The following is a 24070-nucleotide window of genomic DNA, read 5'->3' as shown; positions in this document are numbered from 1 at the left end:
ATACTATGAAGAATGTGGAGGCAGGGCAAACCTTACTACGGCTATTATATATGGAATGTGCACCTGACCCAAATCCATGGTCTTTGAGTAAATCACAAAGGATACTTTGCCTTAAAGTATAACACAAACAATACCTAGCTCTGTACCTGGTTACTTGGTATGTGTACATGGGAGACTTTAGTAAACATCCCCTCTTTACTGAGACGGGTTTGGACATGTGGCTTTAAACCTCTGTGTTGAATACAAGAGAACCTATCTGCAGTTACATAATTTTCTTATTTGAAATTATGACAGGCAGGCTTACAACGAAGTTAAAATTAAAAACACTTTATCCAAGTTATCATCCAAAACAGGATCTTATTCATTAATCATGTTTTGCTCACGCTTTTCAATGAACCTGTTGTCCTACAATGAGCTACCCCTTCTGAGGCATGTTTTGTGCCCAACATTGATTGGTTGCCAAGGAGACTCCACTGCCACCCTGGGCAAGCTCGTTTCCTCTCCCTTTCTGCTAAAAGGAAGGAAACTCATGGTATAATCCAGGGCAAGATGCTGGGAAAGTAGAGTACAGATCCAGCCTGATAGAAGTTGGAAGTGAATAGTGACTTCTTGCTGTTCCATCCACCAGCAGCAAAAGTACTTGAATTCAAATGATAAAACTTGAAGCTTTAGGCTTGAGGGGCCAGCCTCCAAGAATAGTGAGAATATCCTTCCTTGCATAAATCCAAGGGAAAGGCCAAGGGAATTGGCATCCACCTGCCAGGTCCAATGGTTTTCTATCCTTGGCTGCATCTGAGTCAAATTTCCCTATAAGAGAAACTCTGCTACTCTGAACAAAACTGTCCTTTATAAGTAGTCCCCATCAGAGGTTGGGATAATTCCTTCACAGAGTTCCAAAATTCTGGACTTCTAGAAACTACTTGTTGTTTCTCTTCCAATACTGTGCCATTGATTCTTGCATAAAATTCTGGAATGCTGGCTCTTCACGGCTTTCTTCCGTAACTACAAGGAAAAAAGGTCAGCTCTTTTAACTTTCCCATTAGATGGGTAGAAAAAGAGTTCTGTCACCAATCCATCACAAACAGTACTCAGCTTCTAATAAACTAAGTGTTCATTTCTCCCAGAAGCATGCTCTATCATGGTGCCCAAAATGTCGAGTTTCTTTCATCTCTAAGTGGGGAGAAAACCCCCCCCATAAAGTAACTAAAACAAGGTCCCACTCCTACGTATTTTAAACCTAGAGAAATATATCCAACAACTCTATTCATAATAGCTAAAATCTGGAAACAACCCTAATGGCAATCAGCTGATGAATGAATAAACAACTTGTGGTAAAAGCCGTACCTTGGAATATTATTCATCAATAAAAAGAGCACACTTTGGATACATGGATGGATTGCAAAAGCATTACACTGACTGAAAAAAGTCAAATCCAAAAAGCTAAATACTGTGATTCCAATTAGACAACATTCTGGAAAAGGCAAAATTGTAGGAACAGAAATCAGATTAGTGATTGCCAAAAACTAAGTGTGATAGAACGGGACTGAATGAGAACAGCATGGTGGTGCTGGAAGGATTCTGTATCTTGACTATGATGGCTGTTTCGAGTGCATATATATTATATTAGTTAAATCTCATCAAACTATACACTTAAAAAGGGTGGGATTTATTGCCAGTAAATTAGACCTCAATACATCTGAGTTAATGAGGCAATTTAGATGTTAGCATCCAGCACACTGGATGGTAAAGAGGGGTTTGCTCTTGGTCGTAGCTAGAACCATAAAGGTTGTTTCAAGAAACAGAGTCTGTTCACAGTCCATAAAACTATGCCAGGTGGAACCCTTTTAGAAGTTTCCAGAGCCATTCTATCCTCAGTGGTACAGTCCCTTCTAACTGGCTTCGGTCTGCCGAGGCCTCCTTATGCATTCTTTTTCCCTACCTCATGTATTCTTAAAACCATTATTAAACCAAACAAACATCCTGGATTTCTCAAACTGAGTTAGGCCCTAATGATGAGAGGACAAGAGACTAATTAAAAGCCTGTGATGCGCTCAGTATTAACCATTCAGTAGACGGCCAGGAACCCAATACATGGAACTCTTTCCCGCGGCTGATTCCGGGGCCACATCATCTCTCCTGATCACTGGCTGCATGGGTAAGGCTTCTCTCGGCAAGAAGCTCCTGAGCAAACAACGTGGGAGGAAGCAGCTACTCTCTTCTCCTGAGCACCTCCGCCACCTCTCACCTCTGTGGTCAATGTCATCAGTATCGCTGTCCGCTTCCTCATCCTCTTCGTCCAGTGTTCCCCGAGTCAGGATCAGGTCAGAAGCGTCCAGTGCAGGAGACAAGCTGTCTACAGAGAAAACACGTGTCAGGAGCACATCACGAACCTCAGCCTCCTCAAACAGGTGTTCTGATACAGTAACTATGATTATCAATTGGCAGGATGAAGGTGGCCGTAAACATAAATGCACAATCTTACCTGTTCTAAATGTACTATTGTTAATACCACTTAATGTTTTTAGAGTAGTGTAGTCCGTAAAATGCTCTTGGGATCCCGGTAACCCAAGAGGTGCTATTTTTAAATTGAGGAAAATAATTCTCAAGTAGCTTGTCCTGGTAGTAACATCGTTCGTTCTTATTGGCTCACAGCTTAGAAGAGGCTGTAGTTTTTCCTCTGAAGACTAAAGGCGTCGGAGTAGATGCAGCATGCTGGGGAGTCAGCGCGAAAGTGTAGAGCACTAAGGAAGATTGCTGGGGGAAGTGTGTTCTGAGGGTCTGAAGAAAATAGACGGTGGAGTGACAGTAAAGGAGTGAGGATATTATTCAAAAGAGGGAGGGAGGAAATGGGAAATTGAATATACTAATAGAGGCAAATTCCCTACTCCGGGCAACTGAACAAGGGTCGAGTGCCAATCAAAGTCAAATCACTTCATTCCTGTGCAGGGGATTCGGCCTGCAAGGGTTGGGCTCTGAGAACCTAAAATGACGCCCAGTACCCTAGAGCTTCCAGAGCACACGACCACGCTCTTCAGGAGCCTAGCTGGAGAGAAGTCAGCAGGGGATGAAGGAGGCCAACAGCAGCAACATCAAGAGGCACAAATCTCAAGGGGCCCGTGGCCCTGAAGAGGGATGGTGACATGGCGTGCTAACAATCAGTGCTTCCGTCTGGGCCCCCTATACCTGTGACTGCCCCCAAATTATTTACTGCAAGCTTTCAACCTTCGACAGGTTATCTGAGTACAGAAGGCCTTTTGCAGCAGATTTAACATTTGCTGCTTCACATATTCCTGAGTGATGAGCACAGAAATTTATGTCCCCAAGGTGCACAACAAGGATGGCCAGGCAAGTTCACGTAACAGGTGAATCCAGCCAGTTTCTAGCATCTCCCCCTCCAAGCGGCTTTGCTGTTGTTGTCTAGTGAAGATACAGCAATAGCTTTCATGAACAGAACTTCATTCCTTCAAAGACCAGTCTATTCATAAGTGTGGGTGGGAGGGGGTGCATCCATACTAAACATGAACACCGACCTAAAACCCCTAAGAATCAATGACAAAACTAATTCAAACAATAAGAAAATCCAGGGGCACCTAGGTGGCTCAGTTGGTTGACGGACTAATTCTTGGTTTCGGCTCAGGTCATGATCTCATGGGTCATGGGATCGAGCCCCACATTGGGCTCCTCACTCAACAGAATCTGTTTCCAATTCTTTCTCTTGTCCTCCCCTCCTCCTCTGCCACTTCCACCCCAGGGGTGTATTCTCTTTTTCAAATAATTAAATCTTCAAAAAATATTTTTAAAAAGTGGGGTGCCTGTGGTTAAAAACTAGTGGCTCAGTGGTTAGGCAGACTTTTTTTTTTTTTTTTAAAGATTTTACTCATTTATTAGAGAGACAGTGAGAGAGGGAACACAAGCAGGGGGAGTGTGAGAGGGAGAAGCAGGGAGCCCGATGTGGGGCTTGAACCCAAGACCCAGGGATCATTTACCAAAGGCAGACGCTTAACAACTGGACCACCCAGGAGCCCCAAGGTAGACTTTCTGAGAAACAGTGCAAGTACAACTGTTAATGAAAAAGGTAATACAGACCTATACTTTATATCATACCCAGGTATAAACTCTAAATGGATCAGGGATCTAAATGCAGAAAATGAGGGTTACCTGGTGGCTCAGTCAGTTAAGCCTCTGACTCTGGGTTTTGGCTAAGGTCATGATCTCAGAGTCATGAGATCAAGGCCCGCTTCAGTCTCCCCACTTCAGGCTCCGTACTCAGTGCAGAGCCTGCTGGAGATTCTTTCCCCTCCCTCTCCTTCCCCCTCTGCTCACCCACCCTGGTCACACTGGTACATTCTCTCTCTCTCTCTCTCTCTCAAATATATAAATAAAACTCTTTATATGTAGACAGTGGGGCACCTGGGTGGCTCAGCGTGTTAAATGTCTACGTTCAGCTCAGGTCAGGATCCCATGGTCCTGGGATCGAGTCTCGCATTGGGCTCCCTGCTCGGTAAGTCTGCTTCTCCCTTTGCCCCTTCCCCCACTCGTGTTCTCTCTCTCTTCGCACTCTCTCAAATTATCTTTTTAAAAATAAATAAATAAGTACAATGAAACCATACAAGTACTACAATAAAACATGAGTGAATTCCTCTTTAACATAGTATAGGTAAGGGATTCCCAATTCTGACTCAAAATCCAGAGGCAGTAAAAATGGGAAGTAAATTTGCCTAGATCAAAACAAAACAGGGGTGCCTGGGTGGCTCAGTGGATTAAGCCGCTGCCTTCGGCTCAGGTCATGATCTCGGTGTCCTGGGATCGAGCCCCGCATCGGGCTCTTTGCTCAGCGGGAGCCTGCTTCTCTCTCTCTCTCTGCCTGACTCTCTGCCTACTTGTGATTTCTCTCTCTGTCAAATAAATAAATAAAATCTTTAAAAAAAAAATAAATAAATAAAAAATAAATAAAAAAACAAAAACTTTCACCTGGCAAAATAATACCATGGACAAAGTCAAAAAACAAGCGACAGAGAGAAAATATTTCTAACAGGCATCACAGAAAAATGGATACTACCCCTATTACATTAATAGATACTAAAACTAGTGGGTAAATGTGAAAATTAAAAGGATATTCATATGGTCTCAAAGCATCATCCAACAAAATACTTATTATAAAGGGAAAAATAACTTTACAATGAAAAACCTGGCAGATACCACTTTAAGCAAGTGACCAAAAGTAAAATCTCCAATGACGGGACAAATCTATATGGTGGGCCTCTGGATGTCGTGCATGGGAAAAATCACAGCTTCACTTCTGTGAAGTCCTGCCAACAAGGAGCCACCTAAACAGAGTCCCGAGGGAATACCAGCCAGACCCAAACTGAGGAACATCCTATAAAATATCTGTTGCCTACACTTCAAAATTGTCACTGCCATGAATACAAAGAAAAATGGAGGAACCATTCCAGATTAAAGGAGCTGAGACAACTAAATGCAATGCAGATCCAGGATTTTCTCCCGCTACACAGGGCAAATAGCTAGATCTAAATAAGGAACACATCAGACAAAAGGATCAGAGTTAATTTCCTGTTTAGTAATGAGCTTATATAAAATATCCTTGTTTTTAGGAAATACACACTCAAGTATTCAAAGAGAGTATTTAAGTCTTATATCTTACTCTTAAAGGATATTGAAAACAGGAATATATATAATATATATTTTGTTTATAAATATATTTATAGGCTTATACATAAAGTCATACATAATGAGAAGAAGAGAAAGAATCAAGTAAAAGTGGTAGAATGTTAACATTTTGCAAATCTGGTTGAATGGTATATAGTAATTCTTAAACTAGCCAAACAATTTTTCTGTAAATCGGAAAGTAGGTCAAAATAAACAGGAAAAGAAAAGGGCAGGGGGTGGCGCCTGGGTGGCTCAGTGGGTTAAGCCGCTACCTTCGGCTCAGGTCATGATCTCAGGGTCCTGGGATCGAGTCCCGCATCGGGCTCTCTGCTCAGCGGGGAGCCTGCTTCCTCCTCTCTCTCTCTCTGCCTGCCTCTCTGCCTACTTGTGATCTCTCTCTCTGTCAAATAAATAAATAAAATCTTTAAAAAAAAAAAAAAAAAAAAAAAAAAGAAAAGGGCAGGGGGTAGAGGGTAAAAAGTATTTAAGAAAACTATAGATGGGAGGATGGGGTGATCGGGTGATGGGTGTTAAGGAGGGGACATGATGTAGTGAGTGCTGGGTATTTTTTTTTTTTTAAAGATTTTATTAATTTATTTGACAGAGAGAAAGATCACAAGTAGGCGGAGAGTCAGGCAGAGAGAGAGGAGGAAGCAGGCTCCCGCTGAGCAAAGAGCCCGATGCGGGGCTCGATCCCAGGACACTGAGATCATGACCTGAGCCGAAGGCAGCGGCTTAATCCACTGAGCCACCCAGGCGCCCCGAGTGCTGGGTATTATACGCAACTGATATATCACTAAACTGTACCCTGAACCTAACAATATGCTGTATGTTAACTAACTTTAAAATTTTTTGAAGTATTTAAGAAAAGAGAGAATATTAAGTGTCTTGCCGAAGTAAAGCAAAAACTACCCGAAGAGGAAGAACTCAGAATGGTAATTATATACAACTTTTAGAAGTTTACCTTTCCAAATCACAAATAAAAAAAAAGTGTATCGATCCATCTCAAAACACCACATTATCTTTATCCTTTTCTCTCTCTTAAACTTACACATCTTCCTGCTCAGTGGAAGTGAGCATATCCTCCTTTTAGTTCCTAACTCCAAGAAACCCTCCAATACCTGCGGCAGTCCCTGTGTCCAAGGCTACAGAGCCCATATCCTTCCGAAGGCGCTCCAGCTGTTCCTTCTGCTGCTGGCTCTGTGCACTGGCCTGTACATGCAGAAAAAAATATCTCCATGTTAAAGAAGGAGTTCTAGAGGCACCTGGGTGGCTCAGTCAGTTAAGCATCCAACTCTTGATTTTGGCTCAGGTCATGACGTCAGGGTTGCTGAGTGTGGAGCCTGCCTAAGATTCCCTCTCTCCCTCCATCCTCTCTCTCTCCAAATAACTCACTCTCTCTCCAAAACATATAAAATAAAATCTTTAAAAAAAAAAGGAGCCCCAAGTTAGATGCCAGACTTCTAACAGAGATGACAAAATAAATAAATACTAAGGACTATTTAGACACTGGGGCAGGTAAAAGATGACAGATACAGAAACACCAAGCGGTGTGGGCCCAGAGGAGCACAAGCTCAGCCTAGAGGGCTCTGGAGACAGAATGATAGGTTTTGGAAACTGGACACGAGAACACATCAAAAAAACCCTCAAGCAGACATAGCAGTGGTAAGGGGCCCAATGCAGCTGACGAGGGCAGGCCAAGGGATTATTTGGAATAAGCACTGTGAACCACTTCTTTTTTCTTGAAATTCCATAACCAGTCCTTAAATGAGCCTTGGGAGTAGGAGTGGGGTGGGGCCCAAGAAGTGCTTAGCAAATGTAACAAGAAAAATCAGACTGTAAAAGATTTAAATAAAGAGAAGAAAAATAATTAAGGGGCCCTGCTGCGTCTAGGAAACACACAGATTTACTAACTTCAGTAACAAACATCTACTACACTGATAGCCAAAACAAAAGCATTTATGGCAGGAGGATTAGTGCATGGTTTGAAGTTGTTTTTCAGTGGCCCCAAATACAACAGCCTATCTTATAATATAAATAGCCTATCTTACCAGTGACTTCTTCAGACGTTCATATTCAGGACGATACTCCCTGGAAAGAGAAAACACTTTCTAAATTCCTTTGTTTTTAATCTGTCCTGCCCGCCCCCATACCACTTCTATTTTCCTAATTCCCTGACAATAACAGAAGACCTTACTTCACCGAACATTATATGTAACAAGACTTAATCACTGAGATTCTATCCCTGTGCAATTAGAAGTCAAGGTGCTTGTCCCCACCCTGAAACCAGCAGAGACAAAAGACTGCAGGCCAGGAAAGATTAACTCTGTGGAGCCCATAATTCATGAGCTCAGCATTTGTTTGGATAAAACTGAGATGAATAAAAGAAGTGAGGCCTGGGGTGCCTGGGTGGCTCAGTCTGTTAAGTATCTGCCTTCAGCTCAGGTCATGATCCCAGGGTCCTGGGATTAAGCCCCCTGTCAGGCTCCCTGTTTAGCAGGGAGCCTGCTTTTCCCTCTCCCTCTGCCCCTCCCCCTGCTTGTGCACAGGCACACTCTCTCCCTCTCTCTCTATCAAATAAATTAAGAAAAGGAGGACTGATGGGCTCAGGAAGCCCAATATGTAATTATGTGGTTTATCTGGGCAGTAACAAAAGGATACAGAAGGGTCTATCCTGAGACTTTGGTCACACACAGAAAGACCCTTTGTCTGATGAATCAAAATCAAAATAATGTGTCTAAAAACCACCACGTGGTTGTTAGAATCTTGCTAAGAAACATGCCAGTAAGCAGCCAATTATCATGGCATCAGTCCAAGAAAAGTGCTCTGATTACACTTTCTTGTAAGTAAACAGAATTCCAGTGTTAACCATGAAAATAGTAGTAACCACCATTTATCATGAAGTGTGCTTGCTCGGTGTCAGCAACTGTGCTAGATGCTTGGATATATTTTCTCAAATAATGCTCCCAACAACCTTAACAATAAACGCTATTATCCCTGACCTACAAATGACTAAAACTTGCTAAGGCCACTCATTTACTCAGTGGAGAAAGCAGAAATCCAACTCATGGCTGTCTGACTCCAAAGTCTATGATCTTAATCCAAGGTCAGCCAATGTGGCAAAGAGGCCAAATCATGCTTATTTTTATAAATAGTTTTACTGGAACAGCCGTGCCCATTCGTTTGCAAATTGTTTATGGATGCTTTTGCCCCACAATGACAGGTGAGCAGTGGCAACAAAGATTCTATGGCCCACAAAAGCCTAAAATATTTACTATCTGGCTTTTTACCAAAAGAAAGTCTGAAGACTCCTGCTCTTACTCATTCAATACAGGGGCACCTGGGTGGCTTAGTGGGTTGAGCCTCTGCCTTTGGCCTGGGTGGTTTAGTGGGTTGAGCCTCTGCCTTTGGCTCGGATCATGGTCCCAGGGTCCTGGGATCGGGCCCCATGTAGGGCTCTCTGGTCAGCAAGGAGCCTGCCCCCACCCTCTGCCTGCCTCTCTGCTTACTTGTGATCTCTGTCTGTCAAATAAATAAGATCTTAAAAAATAATAATAATAAAAATCATTCAATACGGAAAAGGTTTTATACTCCTATTTTTAAAAAATAGTTAATGGGGACTGGTTATCCCTAAGTGTACACGTACAGATCCAGCACACATACATATGGCAAAAATAATACCTAGACTATGAGAACCAAAACGCTTTGCTGGCAAAACTGCTATCATATCAGATTACAGGTTACTAAAAATGTCATCAACAGGATTTTCCTTTATCCTCACCTTTCATATTCTTCTGCAGCACTGGTGACTTGCACGAAGAGTTCATCTAAGCCTGTACCCAGAACAGCAGACACACCCACCACCTGTCAAAAGCATCAATGCCACTGAGGAAACTATATTTTCACATAGTGTATGTTACTTTGTTCAAATAATCATAATAAAATCTTCCTAAAAGCTGTTTAGATACTTCAAGAAGTCTCTGGCAAAGAGTGAAGCTAAGACAAAACAAAAAACAGCACATATATTCAAGAGCCATGGAAAGATGTATATGGAAAAGAGAGGACTAGAAAAAACAGAAGGAGGAGAAACACATAGCAAGACTTCCTATCTATTTCCTGCCAATACAACCACTGTCTGTTCTCTACAAAAATCAGTATTGCAATGCCTTTGCTTGGCCAATTACCATCCTCCCTGACACCCCAATGTACTTTTACTTATATAAATCGTACCCTTCCTGGGAGCCTGGGTGGCTCAGTCAGTTAAGCGTCTGCCTTCAGCTCAGGTTGTGAAACCAAGGTCCTGGGACAGGGTCCTGCATTGGGCTCCCTGCACAGCGGGGAACCTGCTTCTCCCTCTACCTCTCTCCCTGACTCATGCGCACACTCTCTCTCTCCTCCGCGCGCACGCACATACACAGAAATAAATAAAATCCTTAAAAGAAAAATAAAAAAAAAACAAATCGTAGCCTTCCTCCAAAGCATACCTCTAATGCTATATCCTCCAAAATCCCTCATTTTAAGAGTGATCTGCCCCTTACCAGCATCAGGCCCAACCACCAATCTTCACAAGGTTCTTACCACAATATACCATGTTTCAATTCTGTATGTAGCCCTCTCTTCAAACTAAACCATAAATTCTGAAGGTAGGGTTTTTACCTTATCTCTTTTTTTTTCAAGTAATCTCAGTGCCTAACGTGGGGCTTGAACTCACAACCCCAAGATTAAGAGCCAGCCATATGCTCTACTGACTGAGCCAGCCAGGCACTTCTATTTACCTCTTAAACCCCCCGTTTTAAAACTGGCCAGCAACATGCAAAAGAATGAAAAAACCCCACAAAACTCCAATTTTTAATAACTAATGCTTAAATGCCTTTTTTTTTTTTAATAAGGTAACGAACTTCTTTTCTAACATAGGTTCAAAGCCGGCCCTATGGGTTAAGAGGTCGTCTGAAGGGACTGTCAGTATAAGCAGAGGAGAAAGTTTACCCTAAGTGAACTGTAAAACTCATCCAACACCAGGCTCATTGAACGAGTCAGGTTACTGACGTATGTAGTCTCTTGATTCAAGGCATCTTGGAAAGCCTCAAAATCTTGCATCCATTCCACTGCAAAGCTGTGGTCAATGATATCAGTCTGTACCAGAGAGAAGTAAACTATCAGCACCCAGAGATATGCTTAGATAGCAAACATCGAAAATATTTTAATCAAGCAGCAACAACAAAGCAATTATTCATATATTTTTGCCTCCACTTCGCCCCTTCCCTCCTTCACTACAACAAACCATAAAGGGCCAAGACTACTGTATACAATGAAACGAAGGTATGTGTTCTCTTGGTCGACGCAGACCCTTCACTATCCACTGCCAAGTGACCATGGCAACAGCAGATGCCAGCACATTCTAGGCTCTGAAGTCATGTCTCAAATCCCAGCTGCCAACCTAACAACAGTGAAGTTTTCGGTTTTAACTGAGACTGCTAATAAACTAGCAGTCCCTCTTCCATATACACAGTTGCAATTTTGAGGGATAATCTATACACTACAGTTGGGAGGGGCTACTCTATCTAGTTTAAAATTACTTTGATGAGAGCCAGTGATAAATATTCATTTAATCTGATTGAATCTTTTTCCTACAAGTGCTCATTGAAAGAACCGCGGATCCCCTTACCCAAGAATCCAACACTGCCACTGGATGCAAACAGCAAGAGGTTTATTGTCACGCAGGTACCGGCGGGTGGTCGGCAGCTTCAGCTAACCGAGCACCCCGACCGGAGTGAAGCAGGGTCTTTTTATAGGAAGGTACAAACAAGTTTTGGGTGGGGCGCAACTGGTTGGTGGACAGTTTAAACTTTTGAAAAAGGCATACTTGGAGTTTGCGGATTGGCTTCAGAGACCCGGGAGCGCGCGCGCGAAGAGAGCAGCGGGGAGGGGGGCACAAGCTGATTGGTTATGAGGGCCCACGCGCGCGAAAGGAGAGGTGGGGAAGGGGAACAAGAAGGGGGAAGGGAGGAATGCCATCATGGCGTCTCTATTATTTCTATAAGCCACGCGGCTAGAGAAGGCAAAAGAGCAATTAATCACACAATTGATAACCTAATTTCATACCTAAAAGCCAGCGGTTTACAGAAAAGCAAACAAGCGGTTAGTTATCCTATCTATCTACAAGGGGAGGGGTCTTTCACTCATGACTTTGTTTCAGATAAGTTTGAATCTGTTCTCCGACTTATGAAAATCCTCACCTACCCAAACCTTCCAGTAACCCAAGGTTCTGATGAAAAAGAAATACTGAACCACAAAAGGAAGGATCCACTTACTTTATTCATAACCACAATGAAAGGCAGCTTGGTTTTGTACAAAATGCTGAAAATTAAAAATCAAGACATTTTTAGTAAAAACACTTAAGCTCTTGCTAGCCCGGAGTCAATCTATTGGAACCGAGTAGAGACAAGTGGAACGGGTTCAGACTCTGCTTATGGGTATCCATTCTCACATGCCTTCATTCTTCTCTCCCAAGAGGAAAAACCACCATTACCATCCAGCAAACAACACACACACATGCTCGCTTTTTCTTGGAATAATAATGCTTTAATACTGATCTTGTTTTCTGCATATGTTTTTTTGGGGGTTTTGTTGGTTTTTTTTTTTTTTTTTGGTACGGTTGTTTTTACCCAATAATTGTCTTTTAAACAATAAATATGGAAACAAAAAATGCCATCAGTCCTCAGATTTTTATGTGGACTAGGATCTCTTGCATCTAACAAGAAGGGATAGCCCTAGTCATATCAGAAGGCACAAATGATGGTAATGGCTTTTGTGTACCTTCCCCCCAACGAGTTCTCTCAGACTGAATAATAGTTTGCCTTGCTCCTATGTCTTCTGCACTCACATACCCTAGTGAGGCATGGTCCTTCTGTCCCTAATGACACCAAGTTGGGCAAACTTGTGCTTTGTGGAATTACAGATAAATCTCTGTATTGATAATCTCTCATAATTTAACTCTACATGTCATAACACAGAAAAGGAGCATTTAGACCAGAGCGCTCTGTTCTATTTAGACTTGTTTCATTCATCTGGGAGCAAATACCAAAGGCTCATATTCATACACCACCCGTTTCTGTAATAAGCAAGGGAGGAAGGCGAGAAGCTGCTCCGAGAATGCCAACACATATGCCCCTTTTCTCTTCTCACCTCTCCCCAGCTCACAACTACTAAACTGAGGGCCACATCTGAATGAGCACAAATCCAGGTTAGTAAGTACTCGGGATTCAAATACAAAAGAGAAAAGAAGAGGCCTCCTCCCTGGATGTAACTGCATGCCTACCAGCAATTAATTACCTGCAGGCATACAGCATATTGGACATGAAGGTCACTGGGTTGGTACTTCTTGATGTGTCCATTACATAAATGACAACTGTTGGAAATGAGGATGCCTAAAGCCACAAAATAATCACAGCCTTAGTCAAAGGGCTCATTAGCTATTCCCAAACTCTTTCCCCACCTTCCTTACCAAGGGAGAACCGCCTTAGGCAGGGTATACAGAGCTGCCACACTCCCTCCCATACAAGGTCCCATGCAATAAAAAGATGCTTAACTATAGTCTAGCTCTCTAGTTACTCCCAGTAACCAGTCCTACAATACTCACCAGAGCCTCAGTGATGATTGTCCCAGAAGCTGACCATGTGAACACCTCAATCTGTCCAGGTGTGTCAATCAAGACGTATCTGTGTCAAGAACGACCATTAAAGAAGTATTACACTTGTGCAACGCTGAAAGATAGCCCAGCACAGAAAACACTGAGAATCTGGTTATCCGGGACTGGAATAACCTCGTCATACTGTCAAGTCTAACTTCCTCCCACTGCCCTTAAAACGTACACCACATTCTCCCAAGCTTTGTTCAATGTCCAATATTCATGCTACTAGGCAGGAGCAGTAGTCCACAAACTGCTGCAAATTGATCACAGAGGAAACAGTGATAGTTTCAGAAACACACCACATTGAAAATGAGAGATAAACAAAACCAAATTTCTTGGGAAACTATCTGGTTTCTTGGGGTGGGGGTGAAGGAAGGTGGAGGGGAAAGAGAAAAACAGAGATAGGGGAGTAATAGCTAAATACAGGGTTTCTTCTTGAGGTGATAGAAATATTCTAAAAGTGACTACAGTTATGGTTGTACAATTCTGTGAATATACTAAAAGCCACTGGACTGTATACTTTTTTTTTTTTTTAAAGATTTTATTTATTTATTTGACAGACAGAGATCACAAGCAGGCAGAGAGGCAGGCAAAGAGGGGGGGAGCAGGCTGAGCAGGGAGCCCAACGTGGGGCTCAATCCCAGGACCATGAGATCATGACCTGAGCCGAAGGCAGTGGCTTAACCCACTGAGCCACCCAGGCGCCCCTGGACTGTATACTTTAAATGATATATGAATTACATCTAAATAAAGCTGTTTTTAAAAATAAGCAAAAAATTTTGAATGGACATTTCTCCAAATATATACCAATGGCCAAAAAGTACATAAAAAGATGTTTAACATCTCTAATCACTGAGGAAATATAAATCAAATCCGATACCACAATGAGACACCACTTCACACCCAATGACATGGCTATAACCAAAAACAAGGATAATAACAAATGTTGGCAAGGATGTGGACCAGGAACCCTCACACAATGCTGGTGAAAATGTAAAATGGTCCAGCCCCCTGGAGCTGGGGCGAGAAGGGAAAGTAACAGCAACTGCTAATGAGCATGGAGCTTCTTTTGAGGATGAAGAGGAAGTTCTGGAATTAGACAGTGGTGATCAGTACATGACTTTACAAATATACTAAAAACCACTACACTGTATACTTAAAAATTAGAATGGGCCTTTGTTATGTGAATTTATATCTCAATAAAGCTGTTACTTCTTTTTAAACTACCTCTAGTAGTTTTTTATAAAAAAATGTTTTTGTAAAATACCTTATCCATCCATCCTATGTATATATGCATGGAAACATGTGGAATGATAGTCACCGACAGTAGTAATGACAATAATACTTATAATGTTATATAATAATACTATTTGTTATACATTATAAAATAACAGAACACAACATAATAGTAATAATGATAGTTGATTCTACTAGGAATCGGGGTGAAATAATTTCATCTCTTAAATATTATACCTAGTTATAAATCTTTTTAAAATTTATTTTTAAGGGCGCCTGGGTGGCTCAGTGGGTTAAGCCACTGCCTTCGGCTCAGGTCATGATCTCAGGGTCCTGGGATCGAGTCCCGCATCGGGCTCTCTGCTCAGCAGGGAGCTTGCTTCCCTCTCTCTTTCTCTCTGCCTGCCTCTCTGTCTACTTGTGATCTCTGTCTGTCAAATAAACAAATAAAATCTTTAAAAAAAAAAAAAGATTTATTTTTAAACAAGGGTTAGAAAGATGTTAGAAAGATTTTAATACCCACAAATGTGGTTTTCCCAAGAGAAGGCAAGTAGACAACTGAATTTGGACAAAGTTTCAAAAATACCTGCTAGGAAGCCATGGGCATACATGACAGTGATTGAGGGCAAAATACTAGTAAATTTAGCTCTTCACTGTATATGACCTTAATGTGGGGTTTGGGGGGTTTTCTGGCCTACTTTTTTTTTTTTTCGCTTCTAATGGTTTCATCTCAATCTAACATTCTTTCGGAGTTTGATGGTATCCTGAAATCCTTGAGACACATCAACTACAGAGTAATAAATTGGTGTTAAGCTGAAATCACTTACTTAGACATGTTCTGGGCCTTCTCAATAAATTTCATCACCTAAGAGAAAAAGATGCCGATTACAATAGGATCCATTCTCAACACAAAAATCACCCTTTCCAGGGTGGCCCAACTTACAGGCACTATCAACTATTCAATCTCTGTTCTCAATCTTGGGACACCAACTTATAAACTCCATGAGCTGGGCGCCTGGGTGGCTCAGTGGGTTAAGCCGCTGCCTCCGGCTCAGGTCATGATCTCAGGGTCCTGGGATCGAGGCCCGCATCGGGCTCTCTGCTCAGCAGGGAGCCTGCCTCCTCCTCTCTCTCTGCCTGCCTCTCTGCCTGCTTGTGATCTCTCTCTGTCAAATAAATAAATAAAATCTTTAAAAAAATAAAAATTAAATTAAATTAAATAAACTCCATGAGCTAAAGAAACACAGCCACACCAGCAGTCCTGCAACACCCTGGAGTATACTGCAAGGCCCTGAGAAGCTAAAGACTATCCATCACTGTCGGGATGCATCTCTTGGTGCTTCAGTAAAATGTTAACAACCTGTCTCACGGAGTGACATTAGGGTAAAAAACGAGTGATTACAAAACACTCCTATGGAAGTAGATGATAGAGAAAAACTTAAACAGTGACAATTATTTGTCACACGTAAAAAAGCCCATTATCTTTCCATTCCATGCCTACTAGCCCATCCCACTCCCCATTTGTCCACTCCACCCTCAAGGTGATACTCCAAGCCAAGATACAAAAAAAAGAACCTGGATTTTTGTTTTATTGGCCATCACAAATATTAAATGTGAAGTGTCTCAAAACACTGATCATCCTTTCATAACCTCCTTCTCTGTCTACCAAAATGCTTATTTATTTTCTCTGTATGTCCAGGTTTATTGCTCTTCTTTCTCAAAGTGAGCAAGCTAAGGCATTTAAAAGCCAAACATTTTTACACAGCCATGCCTATAAAAGTAAAGACAGACATACCTGATCAAACCTCGTAGCAAAGAGATTGAGTGACGTCACTATACCGCCATTGGGCCCAAGTCCATACCTGGACACAGAGTTGAGGATTTAAACTACTTACAGATCAAATTAGATGCTGAAAGTCACACTAAGGCTATCATTCACACAAACAGCATTGTAACATTAGTGTTCCATGAATGGATGCTGGCAGCCTATCCTTGACATGCCATACAACCTTAACCACACAAAGAATTTCATTATCAACATCTTCCTCATATCTTTACCATTTTGGGGATGTCGAGGCAAAATGAAAATGTTAATGTGACCAAAATGTAACAGAGAGATGTATGTAGAAGCTTAATAGCATTAGCCTTAATTAAGATCATCTTAAAATATCATTAAGACATCACACTCCCAGGTGCCTGGGTGGCTCAGTGGGTTAAGCCTCTGCCTTCCGCTCAGGTCATGATCTCAGGGTCCTGGGATTGAGCCTCAAATCAGGCTCCCTGCTTGACAGGGATCCCGCTTCCCCCTCTCTCGGTCTGCTTGCCTTTCTGCCTACTTGTGATCTCTCTCTCTGTCAAATAAATAAATAAAATATTTTTTTAAAAAATCACAGTCCTTGCTCCGATCCTCACTGATCAAGCTAACTGCTGAGTAGAATTAGTCTATCCACCTAGACCTACCTACACGGATAGTACACATTACATACAGCAACGTACTAAGAGCTGATCCTACTAAATGAACCTGCTCATTTCTGAGTCTCCCAGTCAGAGGAGGTAGTAGCCTCCCAGGCGATACTGTTCTCTGGAACCAGGCCCAGCATCAGCTAGCCTCTCACTTTCCATGCTAATTATAACAGCCTGTAGTCTAGGAAGATGGTAAAAGAAAACTGAAACCACAAGCTGAAACAGTATTTCTAATCACCTAAAACACCTCTCCTCACATTCATCTATCCTCAAAAATTACTTTAAAGCAATTAAATGCTTTTGCTAGTGTATTCCACAAAGAAATGCAAAAACACTCTCAAAACCACAAAAAAACAGACAGCAACCAGTCAGGGATGAGTCAGCACCCAAGCAGATGCCGAAAAGGATACTGTTTCATGACTTCTTTATACTTCACCGTGTCACGAATATCTGTTCAGGAGAAAAAGAATTCAGTGGAATTTAACACATAGAAACAATATAGTTTGAGACTCTCTACCTATAATATCCTCAGACAATGGACCCCTCAAGTCATCTCTGCTTCCTCCGAGGAAAAAAAATAAGTTTCTCTCTTGGCATCTCAGTTACTTTTCAAATCTGTGTTCCAAATTTTTAAGCTAAGATCATTGAACTGTGATAGGGGGAAAAAAGCAAGATGGTGAAGAGAACAAAAGGGTAGAAGTACCTTCTCTCCCAGCAAGAAGCTGAAACCAGCCTTTCAGGCTTCTCTTATCTGCATTCTCTTCTACTAAATCCCCCAGCTTCACCCTGGATTCCTTCTTTACAAAAGATGGAGGGGGCATGCACCCCGGGGGGGGGGGGCTCAGTGAGTTAAGCGTCTGCCTTTGGCTCAGGTCATGATCCCAGGATCCTGGGATCGAGCCCTACAACGGGCTCCCTGCTCAGTGGGAAGTCTGCTTCTCCCTCTCCCATCCCCTCTGCTTCTGTTCCCTCTCTCGTTGTGTCTCTCTCTCTGTCAAATAAATAATAAAAATAAACATTAAAAAAAAAGATAACTGGGAAGTAACCCATGAAAAATGTTAGCTAGGAGCTCAGAAGTTATGGTAGAAATGATCTCAAACAATGAGAAGTTTTACTGGTTTTTGTTTTTGTTTTTTAAGTAATGTGGTAAGGCTGGGGTTATTTGGGGTTTTTCTTTTTTTGAGTTTTTTTTTTTTTTTTTTAAGATTTTATTTATTTGACAGGCAGAGATCACAACTGGGCAGAGAGGCAGGCAGAGAGAGAGGAGGAGGCAGGCTCCCTGCTGAGCAGGGAGTCTGATGCGGGGCTCGATCCCAGGACCCTGGGATCATGACCTGAGCTGAAGGCAGAGGCTTTAACCCACTGAGCCACCCAGGCGCCCCTCTTTTTTTGAGTTTTTGTTTTTGTTTTTTTTTAACTTACTTGAGAAAGAGAGAGGGAGAGAAAGAGAAAGCCCATGCACAAGCAGGGGAAGGAGCAGAGAGGGAGGGAGAAGGAAAGGGAAAGAAGCTCAAGCAGACTCCCCACTGAGCTGGAGCCCAATTCCGGGACTGATCTCATGACCCTGAGATCATGACCTGAGCTGAGACCAAGAGTTGGATGCTTAACCAACTAAGCTACCCAGGTGCCCCAGGATCTGCTTCTCCCTCTCTCTGTCCCTCCCCCTGGCACTTTCTCTCTCTCTTAAATAAATTTTAAAAATCTAAAAAAAGGAAAGAAAAAATGAAAATGAAAACATTAAGGACTGGTGGGCTGGGGGCTTTCCATATTCTGAGGGACTTCACACAGTTCTGTTACATTTTACTCACCAATATTGGCAGGAAAGGGTACTTCATGTACAGCTGGGTCCAGATTAATCACATAAGGTGGAGAGCCTTGGCTATGCAGATGTCCAGTAAGCCTCTGTAGAGATATAAGAAGAGGGATGGAGTGAGACAAAGAGGGAATGATAAGGGCCAAGATTCCATTATCCATCATACCTGAAGACTTCTGCACTTACACTTCCCTCTACATGAAATATTCGTCCCCAGTATCCACCTCCAACATTCAACTCTCATAAATACTATATTTTCCTTTATCACCCATCTAACAGAGTCTCCCCTACTCTCGATCACTTATTTACTTGATTTTTGTGAGTTTTTTTCCTATTACTCCCATTAAAATATTAGCTTCAAAAAGCGGGAACCCCGTCAAATTCAATCGCTGTTATCTCCAGGACTTGAAACATAAGAGCTGCGTAAGAAATAATTACTTAGTAATCTACACCAAAAGCCTGTGTGCTAACCCTGTATTAATTGCCAGTTACACGTATGCCTTTGCCTTCGAGGAGTCGACAATTGTACCGGTAAGACAATTCCAGAACAACGTGGTAAATTGTACCAAATATGACCAAAGGGTGCGAAGAAGAGAGCCTTAATTAAACCAGGCTTGAGTCCGAAAAGGCCAGCCTAGGAAGGAACCGGAGATGCTGACAAGTTCCTGAAAGCCACACGAGGGTCCCCTCCAACTGAGAGACCTCCCCCTCCTCTTCTCCCCGGCCTTCCGCCCACCACGGACAACCTCGCGCGCGCACCGACTACGCCCGCGCCGTGTACGTCACCTGGACAAAGGTGGTTTTCCCAGATCCTGCCATTCCCAACACCAACAGACAAACTGGGGGCCGAGGACCCCCCGAAGCCTGCGAGTCAGCGGTCTCCGCGGGCGCCGCCATTTTCCTCCTGGCTCCGCCCACTCTGCCATAGAGACGCTGCGTGCCTAGAGAGGCTGCGGTGACGCTCGGGGCAGCGAGCGAGGCTAGAACCCGACTAGCGCTAAAAGCGAAGGCGAAGGGGCGGGACCGGCGCCGGAGCATCCTAGCCCCCACGGCCAACTAGCGACAGTGGTCGGGAATTAGAGGCCTGGAGAGGGCCAGGAAAAGGGGCACTCACCGTCGTAGGGGTGTTCTGGGAGGGGCAAAACTCTAATCCCCAGAAGGGCGAGACGAGATGGGGTCCCTAAGGCAGGGCACCCACGGGTCGAAAATGAGAGTGCGTTTCTCTTTCGGCCCCCAAGGAACGGGACAACCGGCTGCTGGGGCTTATTCGGCAGCCGACGAGGTTCAACAGCTCAGGGATGGACCGGCCGGGACTGGGGCGGAGTGCGACCCGGCGGGTTGCCGGGCAGCGCGGAGACCCAGGGCGTGTGGCATGGAGCCGTTGCGAAAACTTCCCGCAAGGGGACGCCATTTCCAAGTGTCGCAAGCCCCTGACACCAGCGCTCCCTCCTTGGCCGTCTCCCTCAGTGAATCAGGCCGTGACCTTGGAGATGAACGCTTGGATTCCTGGAGCAAGTAGGTACTGAAGGGACGCTTCCTCTCCACGAAGTGTCCTCGGATACCGGAAGGGTGGTGGAAAAGCCGTGAAATTTATGGCTCTTCGGGACCATCCCAGCTGTTCCTGTGGTCCTCTGTAGCTACTGTAGTGTTGAGTAAATCCTAAAATCTGAATTTCACACCCACACTTTGCCACTTGCTGGCGGCATAAATCGTGGCCAAGTCATTTAAATTATCCGAACCTGTTTTCTCCTCTTTAAACTGGAGTTAATAGCTCACAGGGTTGTAGTGAGTTAGCATTGTAAATTGTAAACTACACTCATTCATCTTTATCCCTAGCTGTATTCTTGGTGACTTGCATAGCGGCAGAACCATAATAGGCAAAGTTATTTCTTCGTATGAATTAAAGTATAATTGTGCATTTTGTATTTACTAAATGTTCATTAAGACTTGATGGGGTAATGTCTCACTTGTTCTTCCTTCAGGTTTGCTAAGGATTCTAAGAGCTCCCCTCCACCGTATCTTAGTTTAATTAATAATTTTTTCAAGCCAGGGAAGCCAAGAAACTCAGAGATGAGATTTAAAGAAAAGGCAGTGGTGGAAATAGCGAGGCTGGACAACCAAATAAAACAAGCTCAACCCCAACAAGAATTACTAATGGAGGAGACCAGGCAGCTCTACACTGAAAAGCTCCTTGTCCAGACTGAAAACAAATTCTTTCTGGAATACCTAACCAACAAAACTGAGGAGTATAGAAGGCAGCCTGAAAAGCTGTGGAACAACTATTTACAAAAAAGTGAGGAGATTGAACAAAGGAGGCAAGAATCAGTCTCCGCGTATGCGAAACAAACTTCAGCGTTTAAAAGGGAGCTCTTGCAGAAGGAAAAGCTCCAGTTCAATTTAAAGCAGCAGTTGCAGGCACTGAAGAATATTTCACTCTTAAAAGAGAAACAGGAGAGAGAAATGCAGATGTTACAGGAGGAGAAAAAGAAAACCCAAGCTGAGACAGAGGCAAAGAAACAGGAACTCCAGGTCCAGTTACTCCAGGAAAAAGCATTCCTGGAGAAACAACTCAGTGAGCCAGACATGAGGCAGCTGGGAAACAGAAAAAGAAAGGTGCTGGACAGGAAGGCTCAGACCTTGGAGCTGGAAGCAAAGCAGTATACTTTGGAGTTCTACCGCAGCATCAGGAGAGAGAACCGGGAGTTACAGAAGAAATTACTGCAGCAAACTCAGCGGTGCCAGGACTTGCAGGCTATTAAAAGCCAGTTAAAAAATCAGAAGCAGCAGCTGCAGCAGGAACAGTGGTATGTGCAGTGCTTGATCCGGGGGAGGCAACGATTACAAAGGAGGCATAACTGGTGCCCAAGACAGGATGCTCCCAAGGACCACAGCGCCCCCTGAGTAACAAACCAAGGATTAATCCAAAGCAGTTCCTAAAATAACAGATTAAATAAGGACTGGAGTGAATATTCTTATGTGCTGTATACACCTGGTTAGGAAGGCTTTGGCATCTCAGAATGCTATGGTAAAACATCCTCGTGATGTGTTTAGTGGGAAAGGTTAGGTGCGTTTTTCCAACAGTACTGCTAGATATTTGTGCCACCAGCTTCCCTTAATTAGGTTTTTCCTTAATTAGATCTTGTAATAAATGGGATGTTCCTCAAATCTCCAGATAGCAGGAGCTATCTGGAGCTATCCCAAACACCAGTACCTTAAACTAGCTCAAGAAAACCACCTTGAGGTAGTGAAAGGAAAATAGTTCTGTGATTTATTTCATCTAAGTAAGTTAGATTTCTAAGAATAGCATTTCAGACTGGCTTTGTGTAGTGCCCCTGCTCTGTAAACAACCAGTTATCCTTATGCCTCTTGGCCAGCTGCACACAAAGAAGGCCAAGTGCAAAAAAGCTCTTTTGCAAGTCTGCACCAGGGGCCAGGCGGCTCCTTCTATGGTTTTGTCAAGAGTGGAAAAGTAATCTAAACAGCATGTTCATTAACAGGGAAGCTGGAGGAGGGGGCTGGAGCACTGCGCAGAATGACCTTTTGTCTGATGCGCAGCCCCTACAGTGCTAGCTTTGAGTAAACAGAAGGGAACAGCAGATAAATGGTATGTCTGTTAGGTCAGCTCTTACTTTTGAAAATCTTGTCTGTGAAGAAAGACCTCTAGCATTAATGAGGTCACTGTTAAGTTCAGGAAAATATATGAAAAGTTTTTAATATATTGGGACTTTAAAGGGTCTTGTGCCATCTATTTCCCTAACAACATTCCAAATTCTAAGATAAGTAAGATTAGTTAACATTAGATGTAATAAGTACTTCAGTTTTAGGTCACAGACTACATTTTCTTACTATGTGTGCACTTGATAGTACATGAAATGCCTTTTGTAATCAATATGTGCCTTATATTTATGTCTGTTTAGGAGAACTGGGAATATTTTTAATTAGTATAGACTTTTAGGGTAGTTTTTAAAAATTTTTTTGCACTTAAAGACATACTGATGGTTGGACTCTTTTATTTCTTTGCATGCTGAATCCCAGGTACAGGAATATAAAATAATCCCATATTTTAACATCACTCCTCTATGGGAAAATAAAGGTAACTTTATGTCTTCCAGAAATTGTCAGTGATGAAAAACTTCAAAATAATTTTCCTGAATTTTGTTTTATTCCTATGTAAAATGAATTCCTGTAAAATCGTGGAGTAAAATCTTTTTCTCCCTCAATGCCTTCAACTTCTAGCTTTAACAATGTTTTTGTTAAATATGTAGTTTGTTATTAAAAATAAAAACCTTAGATTATAATGTCTCTGTTGATTTTTCCCCCCGGGGTATTTTCTACTTCATCACTCTTCTCTCTTCTACTGCTACTGCGTATCTTATTCTTACTAGTGCACACATAATAAAACTGCAATTTCAACACAGAAAGTAGAATTTTAGATGGTATGCAGAGTACCTTAACCTGAATACTTCGGTTCTTGAGCTGAAAATACAGAAAGACTGAACTTGAAAAACATGGTAACGAAGACAAATTTGAACCCCTATTCTCTGTGGATGCAAAAAAGCATAGGAAAATAGATACTAAGACTGTAAGAAGTTGGAATGTAGGAGGGATTTGGAATCTGACTATTCTGCTGTTAAGTTCCCTCCTGCCTTTGCAGGAGGGAAATTAACTAATTATCTAATTGGGATAATTAACCAATTATCTAATTGGGAAGTGGATAACTTCCATCCCATACATTTATTTTTAACTCCTACCATCTCAAATAATGAATGGTGTATTGCTTTATGTCTGTCCCTTTCAGAGTTAGGTCTCAACCCTTGAAGATTTTAAAGGGTGGTGAATTACCTGATAAGGGGACCTTGAAATCCATACCTGCCAAGTGAGCAGTAGGTTGGCCAACTAATCTCAACCTACTTTTAGCCTGCTTAGCTATGAAGAAGATGAAACAGGGTGATGTTACAGAAAGTGCATTTAGATGGAAAAGACCTCCAAGGTGAAATTTAGGTTAAGATGTAAATGATACAATGAAGCCCACCTTGCAAAAATCAGGGAAGAAGCCGCTCTGGGCAATGGGAACAATAAGGTAAAGGTCCTAAGATGGGAATGACGCTTAGTAGGTTCCAGGAACTAAAGGGTTAATGTGGCTAAAGTGCAGTTAGGGAATGGTCAGAGAACAGAGGTGGAGTAGAGGGAGAGGAGGCTAA

The 24070-nt window shown here is 42.6% G+C and overlaps 2 protein-coding genes across 5 annotated transcripts; one reads left to right on the top strand and one right to left on the bottom strand.

Moving 5' to 3' along the window:
* Positions 1 to 311: 311 nt before the first annotated feature.
* Positions 312 to 20201, bottom strand: GPN1 (GPN-loop GTPase 1). Of its 3 annotated transcripts, none has more exons than XM_082745140.1 (14): positions 19984 to 20201; positions 18865 to 18958; positions 17467 to 17506; positions 16389 to 16455; positions 15421 to 15458; positions 13307 to 13385; positions 13000 to 13094; positions 11979 to 12024; positions 10654 to 10800; positions 9449 to 9531; positions 7719 to 7758; positions 6789 to 6879; positions 2246 to 2353; positions 312 to 1002 (listed from the first exon to the last, which is right to left on the bottom strand). In XM_082745140.1, the coding sequence occupies exons 3-14, from the start codon at positions 17472 to 17474 to the stop codon at positions 917 to 919; spliced, it is 888 nt and encodes a 295-aa protein (XP_082601266.1). In that variant the 5' UTR covers positions 17475 to 17506; positions 18865 to 18958; positions 19984 to 20201; the 3' UTR covers positions 312 to 916. The 3 variants fall into 3 exon arrangements, with proteins under 3 accessions (XP_082601266.1, XP_082601265.1, XP_082601267.1); XM_082745139.1 differs by lacking the exon at positions 19984 to 20201 and adding an exon at positions 19656 to 19812; XM_082745141.1 differs by lacking the exon at positions 19984 to 20201 and adding an exon at positions 19436 to 19503.
* CCDC121 (coiled-coil domain containing 121) lies at positions 20041 to 23167 on the top strand (the record flags this gene model as incomplete). Of its 2 annotated transcripts, none has more annotated exons than XM_082745148.1 (2): positions 20041 to 20384; positions 20852 to 23167. In XM_082745148.1, the coding sequence occupies 2 exons, from the start codon at positions 20041 to 20043 to the stop codon at positions 21768 to 21770; spliced, it is 1263 nt and encodes a 420-aa protein (XP_082601274.1). In that variant the 3' UTR covers positions 21771 to 23167. The 2 variants fall into 2 exon arrangements, with proteins under 2 accessions (XP_082601274.1, XP_082601275.1); XM_082745149.1 differs by having other exon boundaries at positions 20168 to 20388.
* Between the last annotated feature and the right edge of the window lie 903 nt (positions 23168 to 24070).

Source organism: Mustela nivalis (assembly GCF_964662115.1).
Source record: "Mustela nivalis genome assembly, chromosome: 8".
In the NCBI taxonomy this organism is placed as follows: Eukaryota; Metazoa; Chordata; class Mammalia; order Carnivora; family Mustelidae; genus Mustela; species Mustela nivalis.
This window is presented reverse-complemented; position numbering and strand designations above follow the sequence as displayed.

What these genes read in the sequence shown, in the direction of transcription:
- GPN1 (XM_082745139.1), bottom strand. Translation starts at nt 19,766, where the DNA reads ATGGCGGCGCCCGCGGAGACCGCTGACTCGCAGGCTTCGGGGGGTCCT. An exon ending in TTGCTACGAGGTTTGATCAG is followed by an intron (nt 15,459 to 16,388) that starts GTATGTCTGTCT and finishes TTTTTCTCTTAG; the next exon opens with GTGATGAAATTTATTGAGAA. An exon ending in GCTGCAGAAGAATATGAAAG is followed by an intron (nt 7,759 to 9,448) that starts GTGAGGATAAAG and finishes TTCTCTTTCCAG; the next exon opens with GGAGTATCGTCCTGAATATG.